This window comes from Abramis brama (genome assembly GCF_963993115.1).
Source record: "Abramis brama genome assembly, chromosome: 8".
Lineage (NCBI taxonomy): Eukaryota > Metazoa > Chordata > Actinopteri > Cypriniformes > Leuciscidae > Abramis > Abramis brama.
In genome coordinates, this window is record NC_139970.1 from 37,270,600 (window position 1) to 37,287,897 (window position 17,298).

The 17,298-nt window shown below is 41.6% G+C and overlaps 1 protein-coding gene across 2 annotated transcripts in view; it reads right to left on the reverse strand.

The window, feature by feature from the left end:
* ttn.1 (titin, tandem duplicate 1) overlaps nt 1-17,298 on the reverse strand; it is a 138,479-nt gene that overhangs the window by 26,564 nt on the left and 94,617 nt on the right. For both annotated transcript variants that reach the window (XM_084122516.1, XM_084122515.1), the window contains one exon: nt 46-17,217. In XM_084122516.1, the coding sequence (XP_083978642.1) occupies nt 46-17,217 (17,172 nt within the window). The remainder of the gene's footprint in view (nt 1-45; nt 17,218-17,298) is intronic.

The window sequence follows — 17,298 nt, forward strand, 5'->3', positions numbered from 1 at the left end:
AAGAATCATTTTATTTTCTAATTTTAATCTGGTAATGGTTTATACCTGTGATCTTGGTTCCATCTTTAGTTTCAGTTGGTACACCTGTCCCAAACTCATTTTCTCCAGTAACTCTGAAGTAGTAGATTGCACCTTCTTGCAAGTCTTCAATCTTGTATGTTAGACTGTGACAGTTGCTTGTTACGCATACCCAGGCCTTTTTGCTTGCTTCACGTTTCTCAACATGATAAGCCTTAACAGCATCTCCTCCATCATTCTCTGGAGGTGCCCAAGTAACTGTAGCAGAGTCTTTTGTGACTTCTGTAATCTTCACGTTAGTTGGTGGTCCTGGGGTATCAAGGACTTTGACCACCATGGGCAAAGATGCAGTTCCAACACCATTGTCCAAAGTAACAATGTATTGTCCAGAGTCATTTCTTGTTGCTTTTTCAATAGTAATAGATGTGTATGTTTCCGTTGTTTCGATGCTTGCCCTTGCTTTGAGATCAATTTCCTCTTTATTCCACGTAATTGAAGGAACTGGCTTTCCCTTAAATGGTGCTGTCAAAGTAAATGAATTACCATGCTTGACTAACAAAGTCTTTCGCATCTCAATGTCAACATCAAACTCAGGTTCCTCCTTTCTCTCAGTTGCTGACTGTGGCTCAGAGACAGGTGACTGCTCACTGATACCAACTTTGTTGATTGCTTTAGCAGCAAATACATACTCTACATCAGTTGCAAGACCAGAAATGGTGAATTCATTGCTCTTTGTCATCTGAATCGCCACTATCCATTCCTCATCCTCAGATTTCTTATATTCTACAATGTATCCTAGGATCTGTGCACCACCATCAGATAATGGCTTTTTCCAGGCAATAGTAATAGAATTCTTTGTATGATCCAGAATCCTTGGTTTAGTTGGCGGGGATGGCACCAAAAGCTCATCCTCTGCTCTTGCTGAAAGAGATGGGTCACTGGCTGGACCTAAACCTGCCGCATTTTCAGCATAAACTCTAAACTCATATTCACATCCTCTTCTTACTTTTGATATCACAGCTGTTAGGTCTGTCACAAGCTCCCTGTTCACACGAACCCAGTGAAGACTGGATTTCTCTCGCCTTTCAATTATATATCCAATGATCTCACTGCCTCCATCAGATGCAGGCTTTGTCCAAGTTAGATTCATTTCCTCACTGGTTACACTTGTAATTTCAACATTTGATGGGGCTGTTGGGATAGTGTATGGATCATTAACCTTGACAATTTCACTTTCAAGGGCTTCACCAAGTCCAAACTTGTTGACAGCTAATACTCTGAATATGTACTCATTTCCTTTCAGGAGCTTAGTGACCTTAAATGTTGTGGTTTTGACCTCTCCATGCACAAGTGTCCATGCCAGTCGGCTGGTCTCTCTTTTCTGAATAACATAATGTATTATTTCAGAGCCACCAATTTCTTGCGGTGGTCCCCATGACAATGTGCACTCCTCTGCTGTGAGGCCCGTTACTGACAATGGCCCTGCTGAAGGTCCTGGTTTATCAAGAATAACACAGTTTACTGGTGTTGTGACACTTCCTGCAACATTCTGCAGTGTCAAAGCATACTGCCCAGAGTCACTCCTTTTGCAGTCTTTAATTACTATCATAGTACTAGTATCTGATCCAGTTATCTGAATTCTTGCCTTGTGTTCAATTGCATGTCCATCTTTTGACCAAGCTGCAACTGGAAGAGGGCGCCCTGCAATGTCAGCATTAATCTTCAGGGTTTCCCCAGATTTTACCACCACAACATCTCTGAACTTGACATCCATCATAATGCGTGGTGGATCTACATTATCTTTAACTGTAATAGGACCAGTGTTGTATGATGGCTCACTGAATAGTCCAGCAGCATTCTTTGCAATAACACGGAAATCATATTGCTCATCCAATGTTAGGCCAGTAACATCAAAGTAAGTCTCTACAACATTGGTAAAATTGCATCTTATCCAGCGACCATCTGGGAGATCTCTACGTTCAATTATGTAACCAGTAACTTTGGCTCCACCATCATATTCAGGCTTTGTCCAAGAAAGAGATACAGAAGACTTGGTAATGCAAGTTATCTCAGGTTGACCTGGAGGATCACAAGGATCTCGTGCAGCTATGGCTTCACTGGCTTTGCTTGCCTTGCCAATTCCAGCAATATTTTCAGCATAGATACGGAATTCATACATCATACCTGCCTCAATACCCGTTACTTTGAATTCAGTATCCTTGATGAGTGTCCTGTTCACCTTTGTCCAAAGAATACTGCTTCTCTCCTTGCGTTCTAAATGATAGCCAAGGACTGTACTACCACCATCATTAACTGGCTCATTCCATGTGACAAGCATGAAGACCTTGGTGGCATGAGCAACGCGGGGCGTAGAAGGTGGGCCAGGCTGTTTGAATGTGTACTCCGCAGTAATGCCTGGAGAGTCAATTGGCTTACCCTTTCCATAGCGATTCACTGCATAGATGCGGAACTGGTACTCAGAACCTTGTGTCAATCGAGGTACCTTAATTGAGGTTCTGGCAACATTTGTTGAAACAATCTGCCACTCTGTTGTGTTGGTATCTCTCTTCTCAACAATATAATTATTGATGGAGCATCCACCATCATATTCTGGAGGGGCCCATGACAATGTAATACTGTCAGAAGTCACAGCGTCAACCTTCACTGAAGCTGGTGGCCCAGGTTTATCAAGAACAACAATGCCGATATCTGTGGACATGGTGCCTGCTGTATTAGCAAGAGTGAATTCATATTTACCAACGTGTTCAATAGCAGCTTCTGTGATGACAATTTTGCTTGACACCATAGTGTTGACAATTGAAAGAGAGGTTGTTTGCCTCAAAGGAAGGCCATCCTTCTTCCATGAGACAACTGGCTTAGGTCTGCCTCTCACAGGAACTTCCACAGTAAGATCAGCTCCAGCTTTAACACTGTAAGTATTGAACAACAGATGAACAGAGGGTTCAATTTCAATATCTTTAGCTACAACAGGTACACCAAGTTCTTGAGGCTCACTCTTGCCTTTCTCATTCAATGCAATAACTCTGAATGAATATGTTTCACCAGGTGTTAGGTTGCTCACAGTAGCCTCTGGAACCTTAACTGTGCAGCTTACACCCCATTTGTCACTAGTCTTGGTTTGCATCTCTACATTGTAGCAGATGATTTTACTGCCTCCATCATGGACAGGCTTCACCCAAGTAAGTGTCACACTATTCTTTGTGACATCCACAATAGTTACTTTTCCTGGAGGCATAGGTACCTGTGCAACCTTAATAGGATTCTTTGTTCCTGCCATCACACCAAAGCCATACTCATTAACAGCACACACACGGAAGTAGAAAATGCCTCCTTCCTGCAATTCATCAACTTTAAAGGAAGTCTGTGTGCAGTTGCTTGTGACAGTTGTATAAGCTTTTCTTATAGATTCTCTCTTCTCAACCACGTAATTGGTTATTTTAGTCCCGCCATCTGTAAGTGGTGGGTCCCAGCAGAGAGTCACTGAATCTTTCTTTACATCTTTCACTTCAAACTTCTGTGGAGAACTTGGTGTATCAAGCACCCTGACATTCACAAATGCAGATTTTGTGCCGCTCTTATTCTCAAGTGTTAAGACATATTTTCCACTGTCAAATCTGTTGACATTGTCAATTACAAGCATGGTGTATGAACTTGTGGACTCAATCTGAGCACGCTCAGTTAGAGTTCCATCATCCTTTTCCCATTTGACAGATGGCTCAGGTCGACCTCTAATTGTAATGAAAAGACGAAGGGATCCTGCTGCACGAACAGAGACAACTTTTCTGAGGTCAGCATCAAGTTCAATCTCAGGTGCTTCAATTTTTTCAGATGTAGTCACCGATCCATGAACATCAGCAGGCTCACCAATGCCTTCAGAATTAATTGCACAAATACGGAAGTTATATTCAGCATTTTCCTTCAGGTTTTCAACTGTGAGGCGCGTTGCTTGAATACCAGCTGCAGGTGTGCATATGATCCATTCCTCTGAGGAAATCTCTTTGCTCTCAACAATATAACCTTTAATATATGAACCACCATCTGTAGCGGGTTTTCCCCAAGACAGAGAGACGGATGAGATTGTGTAATCTGTCACTTTAGGGTGATGAGGTGGACCTGGGGGAGTTGTGGCATTTATTGCTCTATAAAACAGTGATAAATCACTAGATTCTCCCACACCAGCTTCATTCTCAGCAGACACACGGAATTCATAGAAATGTCCCTCTGACAGTCCAGTTACTTTGAAATGCAGATCTGAAAGCTTCTGCCGGTTGCATTTTGTCCACCTTACACCATCTTTGTCACGCTTCTCTAAGTGATAACATGTAATTTCTGTTCCACCATCGCTCTCTGGGGCACCCCATGACAAAGTTATTGAATCCTTTGTTATCTCACTTGCCTCTGGTGTTGATGGCGCACTTGGTGGCTTGTAAGGATTGCGTGCAATAATTGCCTCAGATTCCAGAGGTTCACCAATGCCATATTTATTGACAGCCATAACTCTAAAGATATACTCATCACCAGACAGGAGCTTGGTCACTTTATAACTCACAGTAGAAATGTTGGAATCAACAACAGTCCATGATAGCCTGCTAGTTTCCCTTTTCTCAAGGATGTAATGAGAAATATTAGCACCTCCATTCTGAGATGGCTCAGACCAGGACAGATGACATTTATCAGACATGATGCCAGCTACTTGTAGCGGTCCGGTTGGTGGACCTGGTCTATCAAGAACTTTTACTGTTATTGGAATTGTTTTTGTTCCACCACTGTTGCTTAAAATTAGGTCATAGTGTCCACCATCCAATCTAGTACAGTCTTTTATTGTAATAGAAGCATGTTTTTGTGTACTTCTTACTTCAATGCGCAGTGTCTTATCCATTTCCTTTCCTTCTTTTAGCCATTGAATATCAGGTGTGGGTTTTCCATGTATATCTGCATCCAAAACTAAGTTGTCTCCAGCATTGACAACAATGACATCCTTGTACTTAGGATCCATTGACACACTAGGAGGTTCAATTTCATCTGTAGCAGTAATTGGCCCGGTGCTGTCTGAAGGCTCACTGAAGACACCCACTGCATTTCTTGCAATTACTCTAAATTCATACTGATTGTTTACTGTTAAGCCTGTGATTGTAAATTCTATCTCAATTACATTGGTAAAGTTTGCCCTCATCCATCGGCCCTCAGGCAAATCTCTTCTTTCGACAATATATCCAGTCACTTTGCTGCCACCATCATACTGAGGCTTTGTCCACTGAATTTTAATGTGGTTCTTAGATATTGCAACAGCCTCAGGCGTTCCAGGGGGATCACATGGGTCACGGGCAACAAAACTCTCTGAAACTTTGCTTGCTCTGCCAATACCAACAATGTTTTCAGCATATACTCTGAATTCATATCCAATGCCTTCTTCAAGATTGCATATTTTGAAAACAGTATCAGTGATGAGGGTTTTGTTTAGTTTTGTCCATAGAATACTTGTTCTTTCTTTGCTTTCAAGGTGGTATCCAATCACTGAACTGCCACCATCATTGACCGGTTCATTCCACTCAATTGTCATTTGATCTTTGGTGGCAGATTTCACATATGGAGTACCAGGTGGCCCAGGTGGTTTGTAAGGATACTGCACAACAATTGACTTTGAATCTAAAGGAGCACCTTTACCATATCTGTTCTCAGCAATGACTCTAAACTGATACTCAGCACCAGTTTTCAGCTTGGTAATTTTGAGGGATGTCCTGGCAACTGATCCAGCCACAACTTGCCAAGTAGTTTCAGTGTTGTCTCGCTTTTCAACAATGTAATGCTTTACTTGGCAGCCCCCTGTATACTCTGGAGGTTCCCATGAGATGGATACAGAATTGTTGCTTACTTCGTTCACTTTTATTGGTCCTGTGGGTGGACCAGGTTTATCCAGGATAATGATACTGATATTTTCTGTAACTGAACAAACACTGTTTGTTGCAGTAACTGCATACTTTCCAAGGTCATCTTTACAGGCTTCAGTTACCTGTAGGATTGTCGATGTTGGTGTGTTGGAAGTAGTAATTCTGGATGTTACTTTAAGTGACTGCCCATCCTTTGACCAAGTGATCTTTGGTTTTGGACGTCCAAAAATAGGTATTTCAAGTTTTAAATCCTTTCCAGATTTTACACTATATGTATTGAACTGCAACTTGAAGCTTGGTTCAATTGTGAGGTCATTGGCAATAACTGGAGCAGCAAGGGGCTTTGGCTCACTTTTGCCTTTCTCATTGTAGGCCAGAACACGGAACAAATATTCCTGACCACCAGTTAGTCCAGTGACTGTTCCTTCACATGTTTTTACATTTGTTGCTACACCCCATTTGTCAGTTCCCTTTGGCTGCATTTCAATCAAGTAGCCTGCAATCCTACTACCTCCATCATGCTCTGGTTTTTCCCAGGCCAGAGATGCACTTACTTTTGTCACATCAGTCAACATAACCTTTCCAACTGGCTGAGGTACTTCAGATGCCTTTGAAGCAGTTTTTGTTTCAACTGGCAAACCAACACCAAATTCATTTTCAGCCATAACTCTGAAGTAATACATGGCTCCCTCTGCAAGATTTTCCACCTTATAAGTTGTCTTACTGCACTTGGTTGTTACATTTGCATAGGCCTTTCTTGTGGATTCACGCTTGTCAACAACATAATTCTTGATCTTTGCTCCTCCATCAATAAGTGGTGATTCCCAAACAAGTGTGACAGAGTCTTTCTTGATATCCTTAACTACAAGGTTTAGTGGTGCTCCGGGTGTATCTAACACTTTAACAGCCACAAAATCAGATACAGAGCCACTGCTGTTCTGTAGAGTCACAGTGTATTTTCCAGAGTCCCTTCTATCACATGAGTCAATTGAAAGCTGGGTGAAGTTAAGACCCTTTTCAAGCACTGTCTTTTCTGACAATTCACCTTCATCTTTAGTCCATTTCATATCTGGTACTGGTCTACCTCTAAATGGTACATTGATTCTTACTGATCCTCCAGCGCGAACAACAATGCCTTTCCTCAGCTCTGAATCAAGGTGAATTTCAGGGGTCTCCAGCTTGTCCTCAGGCTTGGAAGTTCCTGCAATAACTGCAGGCTCTCCAACACCTAATTTATTAATGGCACATATTTGAATTTTATATTCTTGTTGTTCTGTTAGCTTAGTGATTTCAAATTTGTTGACACGTAAGCCAGTAGGGGGAGTGCACATAGTCCATTCTTCCTCTTCAGCTTTGCAGATCTCAACAATATATCCTTGAATTGCACATCCGCCATCATTAAGGGGTTTTCCCCATGCTACTGTAATTGAAGTCTTGGTGGTATCAACAACATGTACATGCATGGGTGAGCCAGGTTTGTATTTGGGATCACAAGCCTTGTAGTATGAAGTTGGCAAGCTTGGTTCTCCAATTCCTGCTGCATTTTCAGCTGACACTCTGAATTCATACTCATGACCCTCAATGAGGCCATGCACTCTGAAGCATACATCAGTTACTTTTTGTCTGTTGCATCTTGTCCATCTAATTCCAGACCGGTCTCTCTTCTCAATTATGTATCCAAGAATTTCACTTCCACCATCAGTATCTGGTGCACTCCAGCAAACAGTCATGGAGTCCTTTGCAATATTTGTTACCTCAATAATTTGTGGTGATCCAGGGTGACTAAATGGATCTTTCATTATTACAGATGGTGTGTCAATTGGCTCACCAACACCATAACTGTTGGCAGCCATGACACGGAATATATATTCATTACCCTCAAGGAGCTTTGTCACTTTGTATGTTGTTGTTTTGCAGTCATTACAGACCACAGTCCAAGCAAGTCGACTTGTCTCACGTCTCACAATAATGTAATGAGTTATAGTGTTTCCTCCATCATCAAGTGGAGCACGCCATATTAGTGTGCATTTATCACTGGACACACCTGTGACATGAAGAGGCCCTTCTGGTGGGCCTGGTTTATCAAGCACTTTCACATGGAATTGAACATTCTGAGAGCCAGCAATATTAGTAAGCTGAAGAGTGTAGTCTCCACCATCTTGTCTGACTGCATCTTTTACTATAATTAGTGCTCTGTTGTCAGTGTTCTTGATGTCACATCTAATTGTGTTTTCAAGCTCTTTGTCATTCTTAAACCACTGGATTGTGGGAACTGGCTTGCCATGGACATCAGCATCAAGTTTGAATGTATCTCCTGCATTCACAATAAGAGTCTGTGTGTATTCTGGGTCAATTGAGAACTTTGGTGGCTCTACCTCATCCAATGCAGCAATTGGTCCACTATTATATGATGGTTTGCTGATAGTTCCAACTGCATTCTTTGCGATTACCCTGAAGTCGTACTTGGCACCTTCTGTCAGCCCAGTGACAGTAAAATTGGTTTCAATAACATTTATGAAACTTGCTTTCATCCAGCGTCCCTCTGGAAGATCACGTTTCTCAACAGTATAACCAGTGATAACACTTCCACCATCATACTCTGGCTTTGTCCATTGGATAGTTATGGAATTTTTGCTCACATGGACAGCTTCTGGGGTTCCAGGAGGATCACATGGATCACGAGCAACAACGCCCTCTGAGATTTTGCTGCATCTGCCAATGCCAACAATATTTTCAGCATAGACTCTGAACTCATATTCGATACCCTCCTCTAAAGGACTGGTTTTGAATATTGTTTCTTGAATCAGTGTCTTATTTATCTTTGTCCAAAGAATACTGTTTCTCTCCTTCCTTTCAAGATGATATCCAATAATGTTACTGCCTCCATCTGAAACTGGCTCATGCCACTCAACAACCATATGGTCCTTTGATAGGCATGACACAAATGGAGTTCCTGGAGGTCCTGGTTCTCTGTATGGGTACTGAGCAACAACAGCTGAAGAGTCCAAAGCATAGCTCTTGCCATACCTGTTTTGAGCAATGATTCTGAATTGATATTCAGATCCAGTCTTCAGTCGTTGTACTTTAATTGTTGTTCTTGCCAATGAAATTGCAACGTTCTCCCATGTTGTAGTAGTTGTGTCTCTCTTTTGCACAATGTAATTTGAAATTGAGCAACCACCAGTATACTTTGGAGGATCCCATGACAATGTAACACTTGACACAGTTATCTCATCAAATCGCACTGGGCCAGTTGGTGGGCCAGGTTTATCAAGAGTGATGATTTCAATGGTTGCCTCCTTTTGTCCAACAATATTGGACACATTTATTCCATACATTCCGCCATCTTCTCTTGCTGCTTCTTTGATATTAAGAACAGTGCTGTGTGCTGTATTAGAAATGTTAACCCTTGTTGTGAATTTGAGGGCTGCACCATCCTTTGTCCATGTGATTTTTGGCTTTGGACGACCAGAAACTGGGATTTCAACTTGAAGGTCCTTTCCAACAAGAACACTGTAGTTGCTAAATGCAGGTCTTACATCAGGCCCAAAGACAAGGTCTTTTGCTTCCACAGGTACAGCAAGTGTTCTTGGGTCACTCTTTCCTTTTTCATTGACCGCAATCACTCTAAAAGTGTACTCCTCTCCAGGGTTCAAATTTTTTATTACAGCTTCCAATGTTTTTACGTTGGCACAACCAGACCATTTATCATTACCCTTGACCTGCATTTCAATGAGGTATTGAAGTATTCTACTGCCACCATCATGAACCGGCTTTTCCCAAGAAAGAGACACACTTGTTTTAGTAACATCTACAACACTTAATTTTCCAGGACACTGTGGCACCTCTGAAACCTTCAACGGATCTGTGATATCTGCAGGTAGCCCTACACCATATTCATTTTCTGCAAGCACTCTGAAATAGTAACTGCAACCTTCTTGAAGTGGTTCAACTTTCCATGAGAGTTTATGGCAATTTGTTACAACGGCAGAGAATGTTTTTCTTGTGCTCTCACGTTTCTCAACAATGTAATTTTTGATTTTTGCTCCACCATCCAAAAATGGAGGCTCCCACATAAGAGTAACAGATTCCTTTGCAATTTCTTTCACTTTGAAGTTGAGTGGAGCGCTTGGAGTGTCAAGGACTTTCACAATAATTGTTTCAGATTTTGCACCCGCAGAGTTTTCTGCAGTCACAATATATTTACCACTGTCTGCCCTGTTGACTTTATCAATAACAAGAGAAGTGTGACTGCTGGTGGTCTCAGTCTGTGCTGTTTCCTTAATCTGCCCACCATCTTTTTCCCATTTGATTTGTGGGGTTGGTCTTCCTTTAAAAGGGATGAACATCCTAAGAGAACCTCCAGCTTTAATACGTACAAGCTTTCTAAACTCAGCATCAATATCAAGATCTGGATCCTCTGTTTTGTCCTCTGGCAGAATGGGCCCGGTGACATCAGCATGCTCCCCAACACCAACCTTGTTAACGGCACAAACCCTGAATTTGTATTCCTGTTTTTCTTTCAGATTTTCCACAGTAAAGCGTGTGAGTTTAACACCTGCTGGTGGAGTGCACATTGTCCATTCTTCAGCAACTGCTGATTCACCTGCAGCCTTTCCTTCTTCTATTGGAGTCTTTACCTCCTCTATGGCTGCTTTTACTTCACATGCTTCAACAATATATCCCTGGACTTCACAGCCACCATCATAAATAGGCTTTCCCCATGCAAGTGCAACAGATGATTTTGTCATATCTAACACTTTTGGATTATAGGGTGGACCTGGCTTGAATACAGGATCCAGGGCTTTATAGAATACAGTTGCAGAACTTGCCTCACTAACTCCAGCAGCATTCTCTGCAGATACTCTGAATTCATACAGATGGTTCTCCAGGAGTCCAGTAACTTTTAATGTGAGGTTAGTAACTGTTTTCATGTTGCATCTGGTCCATCTAATGCCTTCCTTGTCATGTTTCTCAATAATATAACCAGTGATAGGAGTACCCCCATCATTTGTTGGGGCCTCCCAGGTTAAGACCATTGAATCTTTCTTGACATTTGAAACTTCTACTCCTTTTGGTGCATCTGGGGGTGTAAATGGATTCTTGATAACAACTGCACTTGATTGGAGGGGCTCACCAACACCAAATTTGTTGACTGGTAAAACTCTGAAGATATATTCATTTCCTTCAAGGAGTTTTGTTATTTTAAGATTTACAGCTTGGACTTTGGGTTCAACAACTGTCCAAAGCAGTCTGCTAGTCTCTCTTTTTTCAACAATATAATGACTGATCTTGCTGCCACCATCTTGTTTAGGTGGATTCCAAGCAATGCAGCACTGCTCACTGGTTACACCTGTGATAGAGATGGGTCCCTCAGGTGGTCCAGGCTTATCCAGGACACATATATTGACTGGCACAGCTTTCTCTCCTCCTGGATTTTGCAGCAGTAGAGTATATTGACCTCCATCAGCAAGTTTGGCCTCCTTTACAGTCAAACAGGTATAGTTATTTGTGCTTTTAATTTCACGATATATGGTGTTTCCAAGTTCTTGCTCACCCTTCATCCAACAAATTGTTGGAATTGGTTTTCCATGAACATCTGCATCAATTTTGAAGTTGTCTCCTGCATTTACAACAATTGTTTGAGTGTACTCTGGATTTATGCTGATACGTGGTGGTTCAATCTCATCCTTTGCCATGATAGGTCCAGTACTATATGAAGGATCACTGAAAACTCCAGCAGCATTTCTTGCAATGACACGGAACTCATATTTCTGGTCCTCTGTAAGACCTGTTGCAGTATACTCAGTCTCTATGACATTGGTGAAGTTTGCTTTCATCCAGCGTCCTGCAGGTAATTCCTTCTTTTCTACAATATATCCAGTGACTTTGCTTCCACCATCATACTCTGGCTTGGTCCATGCAATTGTAATAGAATCTTTTGTGATTCTAACAGCTTCTGGTGTTCCAGGAGGATCACAAGGATCTCTGGCAACATAGCCCTCTGAGATCTTACTAGCCTTCCCAATGCCAACAATGTTTTCAGCATAAACTCTGAATTCATACTCCATGCCTTCTTCAAGCCCTGTGGTCTTTAAAGTTGTGTCTTGGATTAGGCTTTTGTTTAATTTCATCCAAAGAATGCTATTTCTCTCTTTTCTCTCAAGGTGATATCCTAAGATTGTTGCTCCACCATCAATGACAGGTTCATTCCACACTATCACCATACTATCTTTTGTAGAAGACTGCAAGAAAGGTGTTCCAGGAGGGCCCGGTAGTTTGTAAGGATACTGTGCAACAACACATTCAGACACGAGCAGAGGGCTTTTTCCATATCTATTCTCTGCTGCAATTCTAAATTGATATTCAGAGCCTGTCTTCAGTCTTCCTGCCTTAATTTGAGTTCTTGCTATATTTGCTGCTACAATCTGCCAATTAGTTGTAGATGTGTCCTTCTTTTCTACTATGTAATTATTAATGGTGCAGCCCCCATCATACTCTGGTGGCTTCCAAGAAATGGTAACACTGTCGGATGTTACTTTATCAACTTTGACAGGGCCTGTTGGTGGACCAGGTTTGTCAAGAACAACGATTCCAATATCCACTGTTGTCTCACCAGCTGTATTTGATAGTTTGACATTATACTGGCCAACATCATCTCTACAGGCCTCTTTGATTACTAAATTCAGCTGTGTATCCGTAGAGGAAAAGTTAACCCTGGTTGTTCGTTTAAGTGGAACTGCTTCCTTTAGCCATGAAATGGCAGCTTTTGGACGAGCATTATATGGAATATCAATTGTCAAATCCTCTCCTGCCAGGACACTGAATGTGGAGAACATCATCTTAGCAGATGGAGCGATTATAAGGTCCTTTGCAATCACAGGCACACCAATTTGACGAGGATCACTGGTTCCCTTTTCATTTCTTGCAGAAACACGGAACATATACTCTTCACCAGGTGCAAGCCCAGTAATAACTGCTTCAGGTACCTTGACAATCACAGCTTGTGTCCATTTTTCACTCCCTTTGCTCTGCATCTCTACAACATATGCAACCACTCTGCTTCCTCCATCATGTTCAGGTTTTTCCCATGATAATGTCACACTCATCTTTGTGACATCCTTAAGTGTAATTTTGCCAGGGGGAAGTGGCTTCTCAGACACTTTAACAGATTCACCGGTCTCAATAGGAAGACCAATCCCATATTCATTTTCTGCTAGAACTCTGAAGTAGTAGTTGCATCCTTCTTGGAGCTGGTCAACTGTCCAAGTAGTTTTGTGACAATTGGCATTTACTGTAGCATATGCCTTTCTTGTAGCCTCACGCTTCTCAACAATGTAATTCTTAATTTTTGTGCCACCATCGTTAAGTGGAGGATCCCAAACAAGTGAAACAGATTCTTTAGTAACCTGACTTATTTTAAAGTTTTGTGGTGCTCCAGGTGTATCTAGAACTCTAACTATCACAGAGACTGTCTTTGTTCCAGAGCTGTTTTCTACAGTCAAATTGTATTTGCCACTGTCAAATCTATTCACATTACCAATAACCAGTGATGTAAAAGATGATGTAGTTTCAATGGTAGCTCTGTCTAAAGGCTCATCATTCTCTCTTGACCATTTGGCCTCCGGTGTGGGTCTACCTCTAATTGGCACAAAAAGTCTTAATGTATTGCAAGCTCTGATGTTCACAATCTTACGAAGTTCAGCATCAAGGTCAGCCTCTGGTGGTATGAGTCGTTCCTCTGCTTTGGGTGAACCTGGTACAGGTGCTGCATCTCCAATACCCTCGCTATTTAAAGCTGACACATTGATCTTATATTCCTGATTTTCTTTAAGATTTTTAATTGTAAATGATGTTCCTTTTACACCATCTTTAGGAGAGACAATTGTCCATTCCTCCTCTTCAGTTCCAGGGAGACAGGTCTCAACAATATAACCAGTAATTTCAGAACCACCATCATAAACTGGTTTGTTCCATGCAAGCGTGATGGAAGAACTTGTTGTGTCCAGGATTCTTGGATTGCCAGGTGGACCTGGTTTGAAAAGAGTATCTGTGGCCTTTACAAATGGTGATGAAGGACTGGGTTCACTTATTCCTGCTGCATTTTCAGCAAAAACTCGGAATTCATATTCATGGCCTGGAACAAGAGCAGTAACCTTGAAATGCAAGTCAGTAACATTCCTCTTGTTGCATTTTACCCAGCGCAAACTAATCCTGTCTCTTTTCTCAATGCGATAGTTGGTGATTTCACTTCCCCCATTGCTGGCTGGTGCACCCCAACAGAGAACTGCTGAATCTTTAGTGACTGCTGTTATCTCAGGTGTTTGTGGAGGATCTGGTGGTAGATATGGATTTTCTGCAATTATTGCTTCAGACTCAAGAGGTTCTCCAACACCATACTTGTTAACAGCCATAACTCTGAAAATGTATTCATTTCCTTTGAGCAACTTTGTTGCTTGGTACTGATTAACCCGCAATTCGGATGCCACATTTGTCCAAGCAAGTCTGCTTGACTCACGTTTTTCAATAACATAGTGTTCAATGTTTGAACCGCCATCATCTGTAGGTGGATTCCATGTGAGCACACACTTTTCGGCTGTAACATCAGAAACTGCCAGAGGTCCTGTAGGTGGTCCTGGTCTATCAAGAACCTTCACATTGAAAACATGCTTAACAAAGCCACCAATATTTGTTGCTGTCAGAATAAACTCACCGCCATCCCTTCTGACAGAATCCTTGTTTATCAAGACTGAAGTAATTTCTGTCATTTTAATCTGTAGTTTATATGTGTTTTCAACATCTTTTCCATCTTTCGTCCAAACCATGGATGGTAATGGCTGGCCTGCAACATCAGCTTCAAGTTTGAACAGTTCTCCGGCTTTGACAAGGACAATATCTTTAAATTTAGCATCAACCATAATTCTTGGTTCTTTAATGTCATCTTTGCAAATAATTGGGTCTGATGGATCTGATGGGTTACTAACAGAACCTGCTGAATTTCTAGCAAGTACACGGAATTCATAAGATGCTTCTTGTGTTAGACCACTTATTGTGAAAGTGGTTTCAATGATATTTGTAAAGTTAGCTCTTATCCAGCGCCCAGCTGGAAGATCTCTCTTTTCCACAGTATAGCCAGTAATTTTGAAACCACCATCATACTCTGGCTTTGTCCACTGAATAGTGATGGCATTTTTCGACACATGTATTGGGACAGGTTGACCAGGTGGATCCACTGGATCAAGAGCAAGCATTGGTTCAGAAGCTTTGCTTGGTTTTCCAATTCCAGCTATGTTTTCAGCGATCACACGGAATTCATATGCCACACCATCCTCTAGCCCTGTAGATTTGAACAGATTTCCGACCACAAGTGCCTTACTAATTCTGTGCCAAACAATACTGTTCCTCTCTTTCCTTTCAAGATGGTAACCAATGACCTCGCTTCCCCCATCAGAAACAGGCTCATTCCAGCCAATTGTCATTGTATCCTTAGTGAAAGCAACAACATTAGGTGTTCCAGGTGGCCCAGGCACCTTAAATGGATATGCAGCAACCACTGCCTCTGAGGTTATTGGAGGCCCTGTACCATATCTGTTTTTGGCCTTGACACGGAATTGATATTCAACTCCTGTAGTTAAACGAGTTGCTTTAAATGTTGTACGAATAATTAAAGAGGAAAGTTCTACCCATGTCTGGCTGGTAGTTTCCCTTATTTCAACTACATAGTTATTGATTGGTACACCTCCATCATTTTCAGGAGATTCCCATGAGAACTCAATGAAAGTACGAGATATTTTGTCCAGTTTAATTGGTCCCTTTGGTGGTCCAGGCACATCATGCACCTTTACTGTGATGCTGTCTGTGACTGAGCCAACAATGTTCTTTCCTGTCATTGAATATATTCCACTGTCACTTCTTAAACATTCATTTATGATCAAGATAGTTGAGGTAGAAGTAGTTTCAATCATTGTTCTTTGTGTTAATTTGAAGCCTTGACTGTCTTTCTGCCAGGAAACTGTTGGTTTAGGACGTCCAGAAACAGGCACTTCAACCTTTATATTATCACCGGCCTTGGCAATAACTGTCTTCTGACACACACCACAGAGGTCGAATTCCGGTTCTGAACTTTGTTCTCTGATAACAACAGACTTGCTTACACGAGGATTACTTCGCCCAGAGCTGTTCACGGCCATCACACGGAATACATACTCTTCATTTTCATTAAGATTTTTTACAGTAAAGTTCAAAGTCTTCACAGCTGTCACATGGGCCCACTGATCTGTTCCTTTCTTTTGTGCCTCAATAACATACCCAGTAACTCTACTTCCACCATCATGTTTTGGTTTAGTCCATGCAAGATTAACTGTGTGCTTTGTGACATCAGTAAAAGTGACATTTTCTGGTGGAGTTGGTGCTTGAGATACTCTGATTGGGTCTGGGGTTTCAACTGCTTCACCAATGCCATACTCATTTTCAGCAAAAACTCTGAAATAATATTCCAAACCCTCTGCCAGATCAGAAACTCTGACAGAGCATGTCTCACATTGTGTGATCACGGCAGCATATGCCTTGCGAGTAGACTCTCTCTTCTCAATTATGTAATTGGTGATCTTGGCACCTCCATCAATAAGAGGCATTTCCCATTCCAATGTGATACTCTCTTTGTCAATTGCTTTAGGTTTCAGACTGAGTGGAGGCCCAGGGGAGTCCAAAACCCTTACAACCACAGAAGCGGTCTTCTTTCCAGCAGCATTCTCTAATGTTAAATCATATTTGCCTGCATCACGTCTATTACAGTCAGGAATGACCAGCAGGGTGTATGATTCAGTATTGTCAATGATTGCACGAGTTTTCAATGGCGAGTCCTCTTTTGTCCAAGTCACTGCAGGGGTTGGGCGTCCTTTAATTGGAACAAATATACGAATAGAGGCACCTGCCCTAACAACTAATGTTCTTCTGAGTTCTGCATCAAGTTCTAAATCAGGGATTTCTTCACGTTCCACAATTTCAACAAGATCCTCTGTTTGTGCTGATTCACTGACACCTATTGCATTCATTGCACTAATTCTGAAATGATACTTCACTCCAGCTTGCAAATTGGGGACAACGAACTCAGTTATCCTTAAAGGCATAGTTGTATCTTTGATCCATTCTTCTTCTCCCTCCTTTTTGTGTTCAATAAAGTATCCTGTGACTTCCATGCCACCGTCACTAAGTGGTTTGCCCCAGTGCAATTCAGCTGTTGTTTTTGTTGTGTCAGTGACTCTTGGGTTGACTGGAGGACCAGGTACATCTGGAAAGTAATAAAACACACGTAAGGAACATATCTGTTATCATATCAAATAATCATATAAAACAAAAAATAATCACTTAC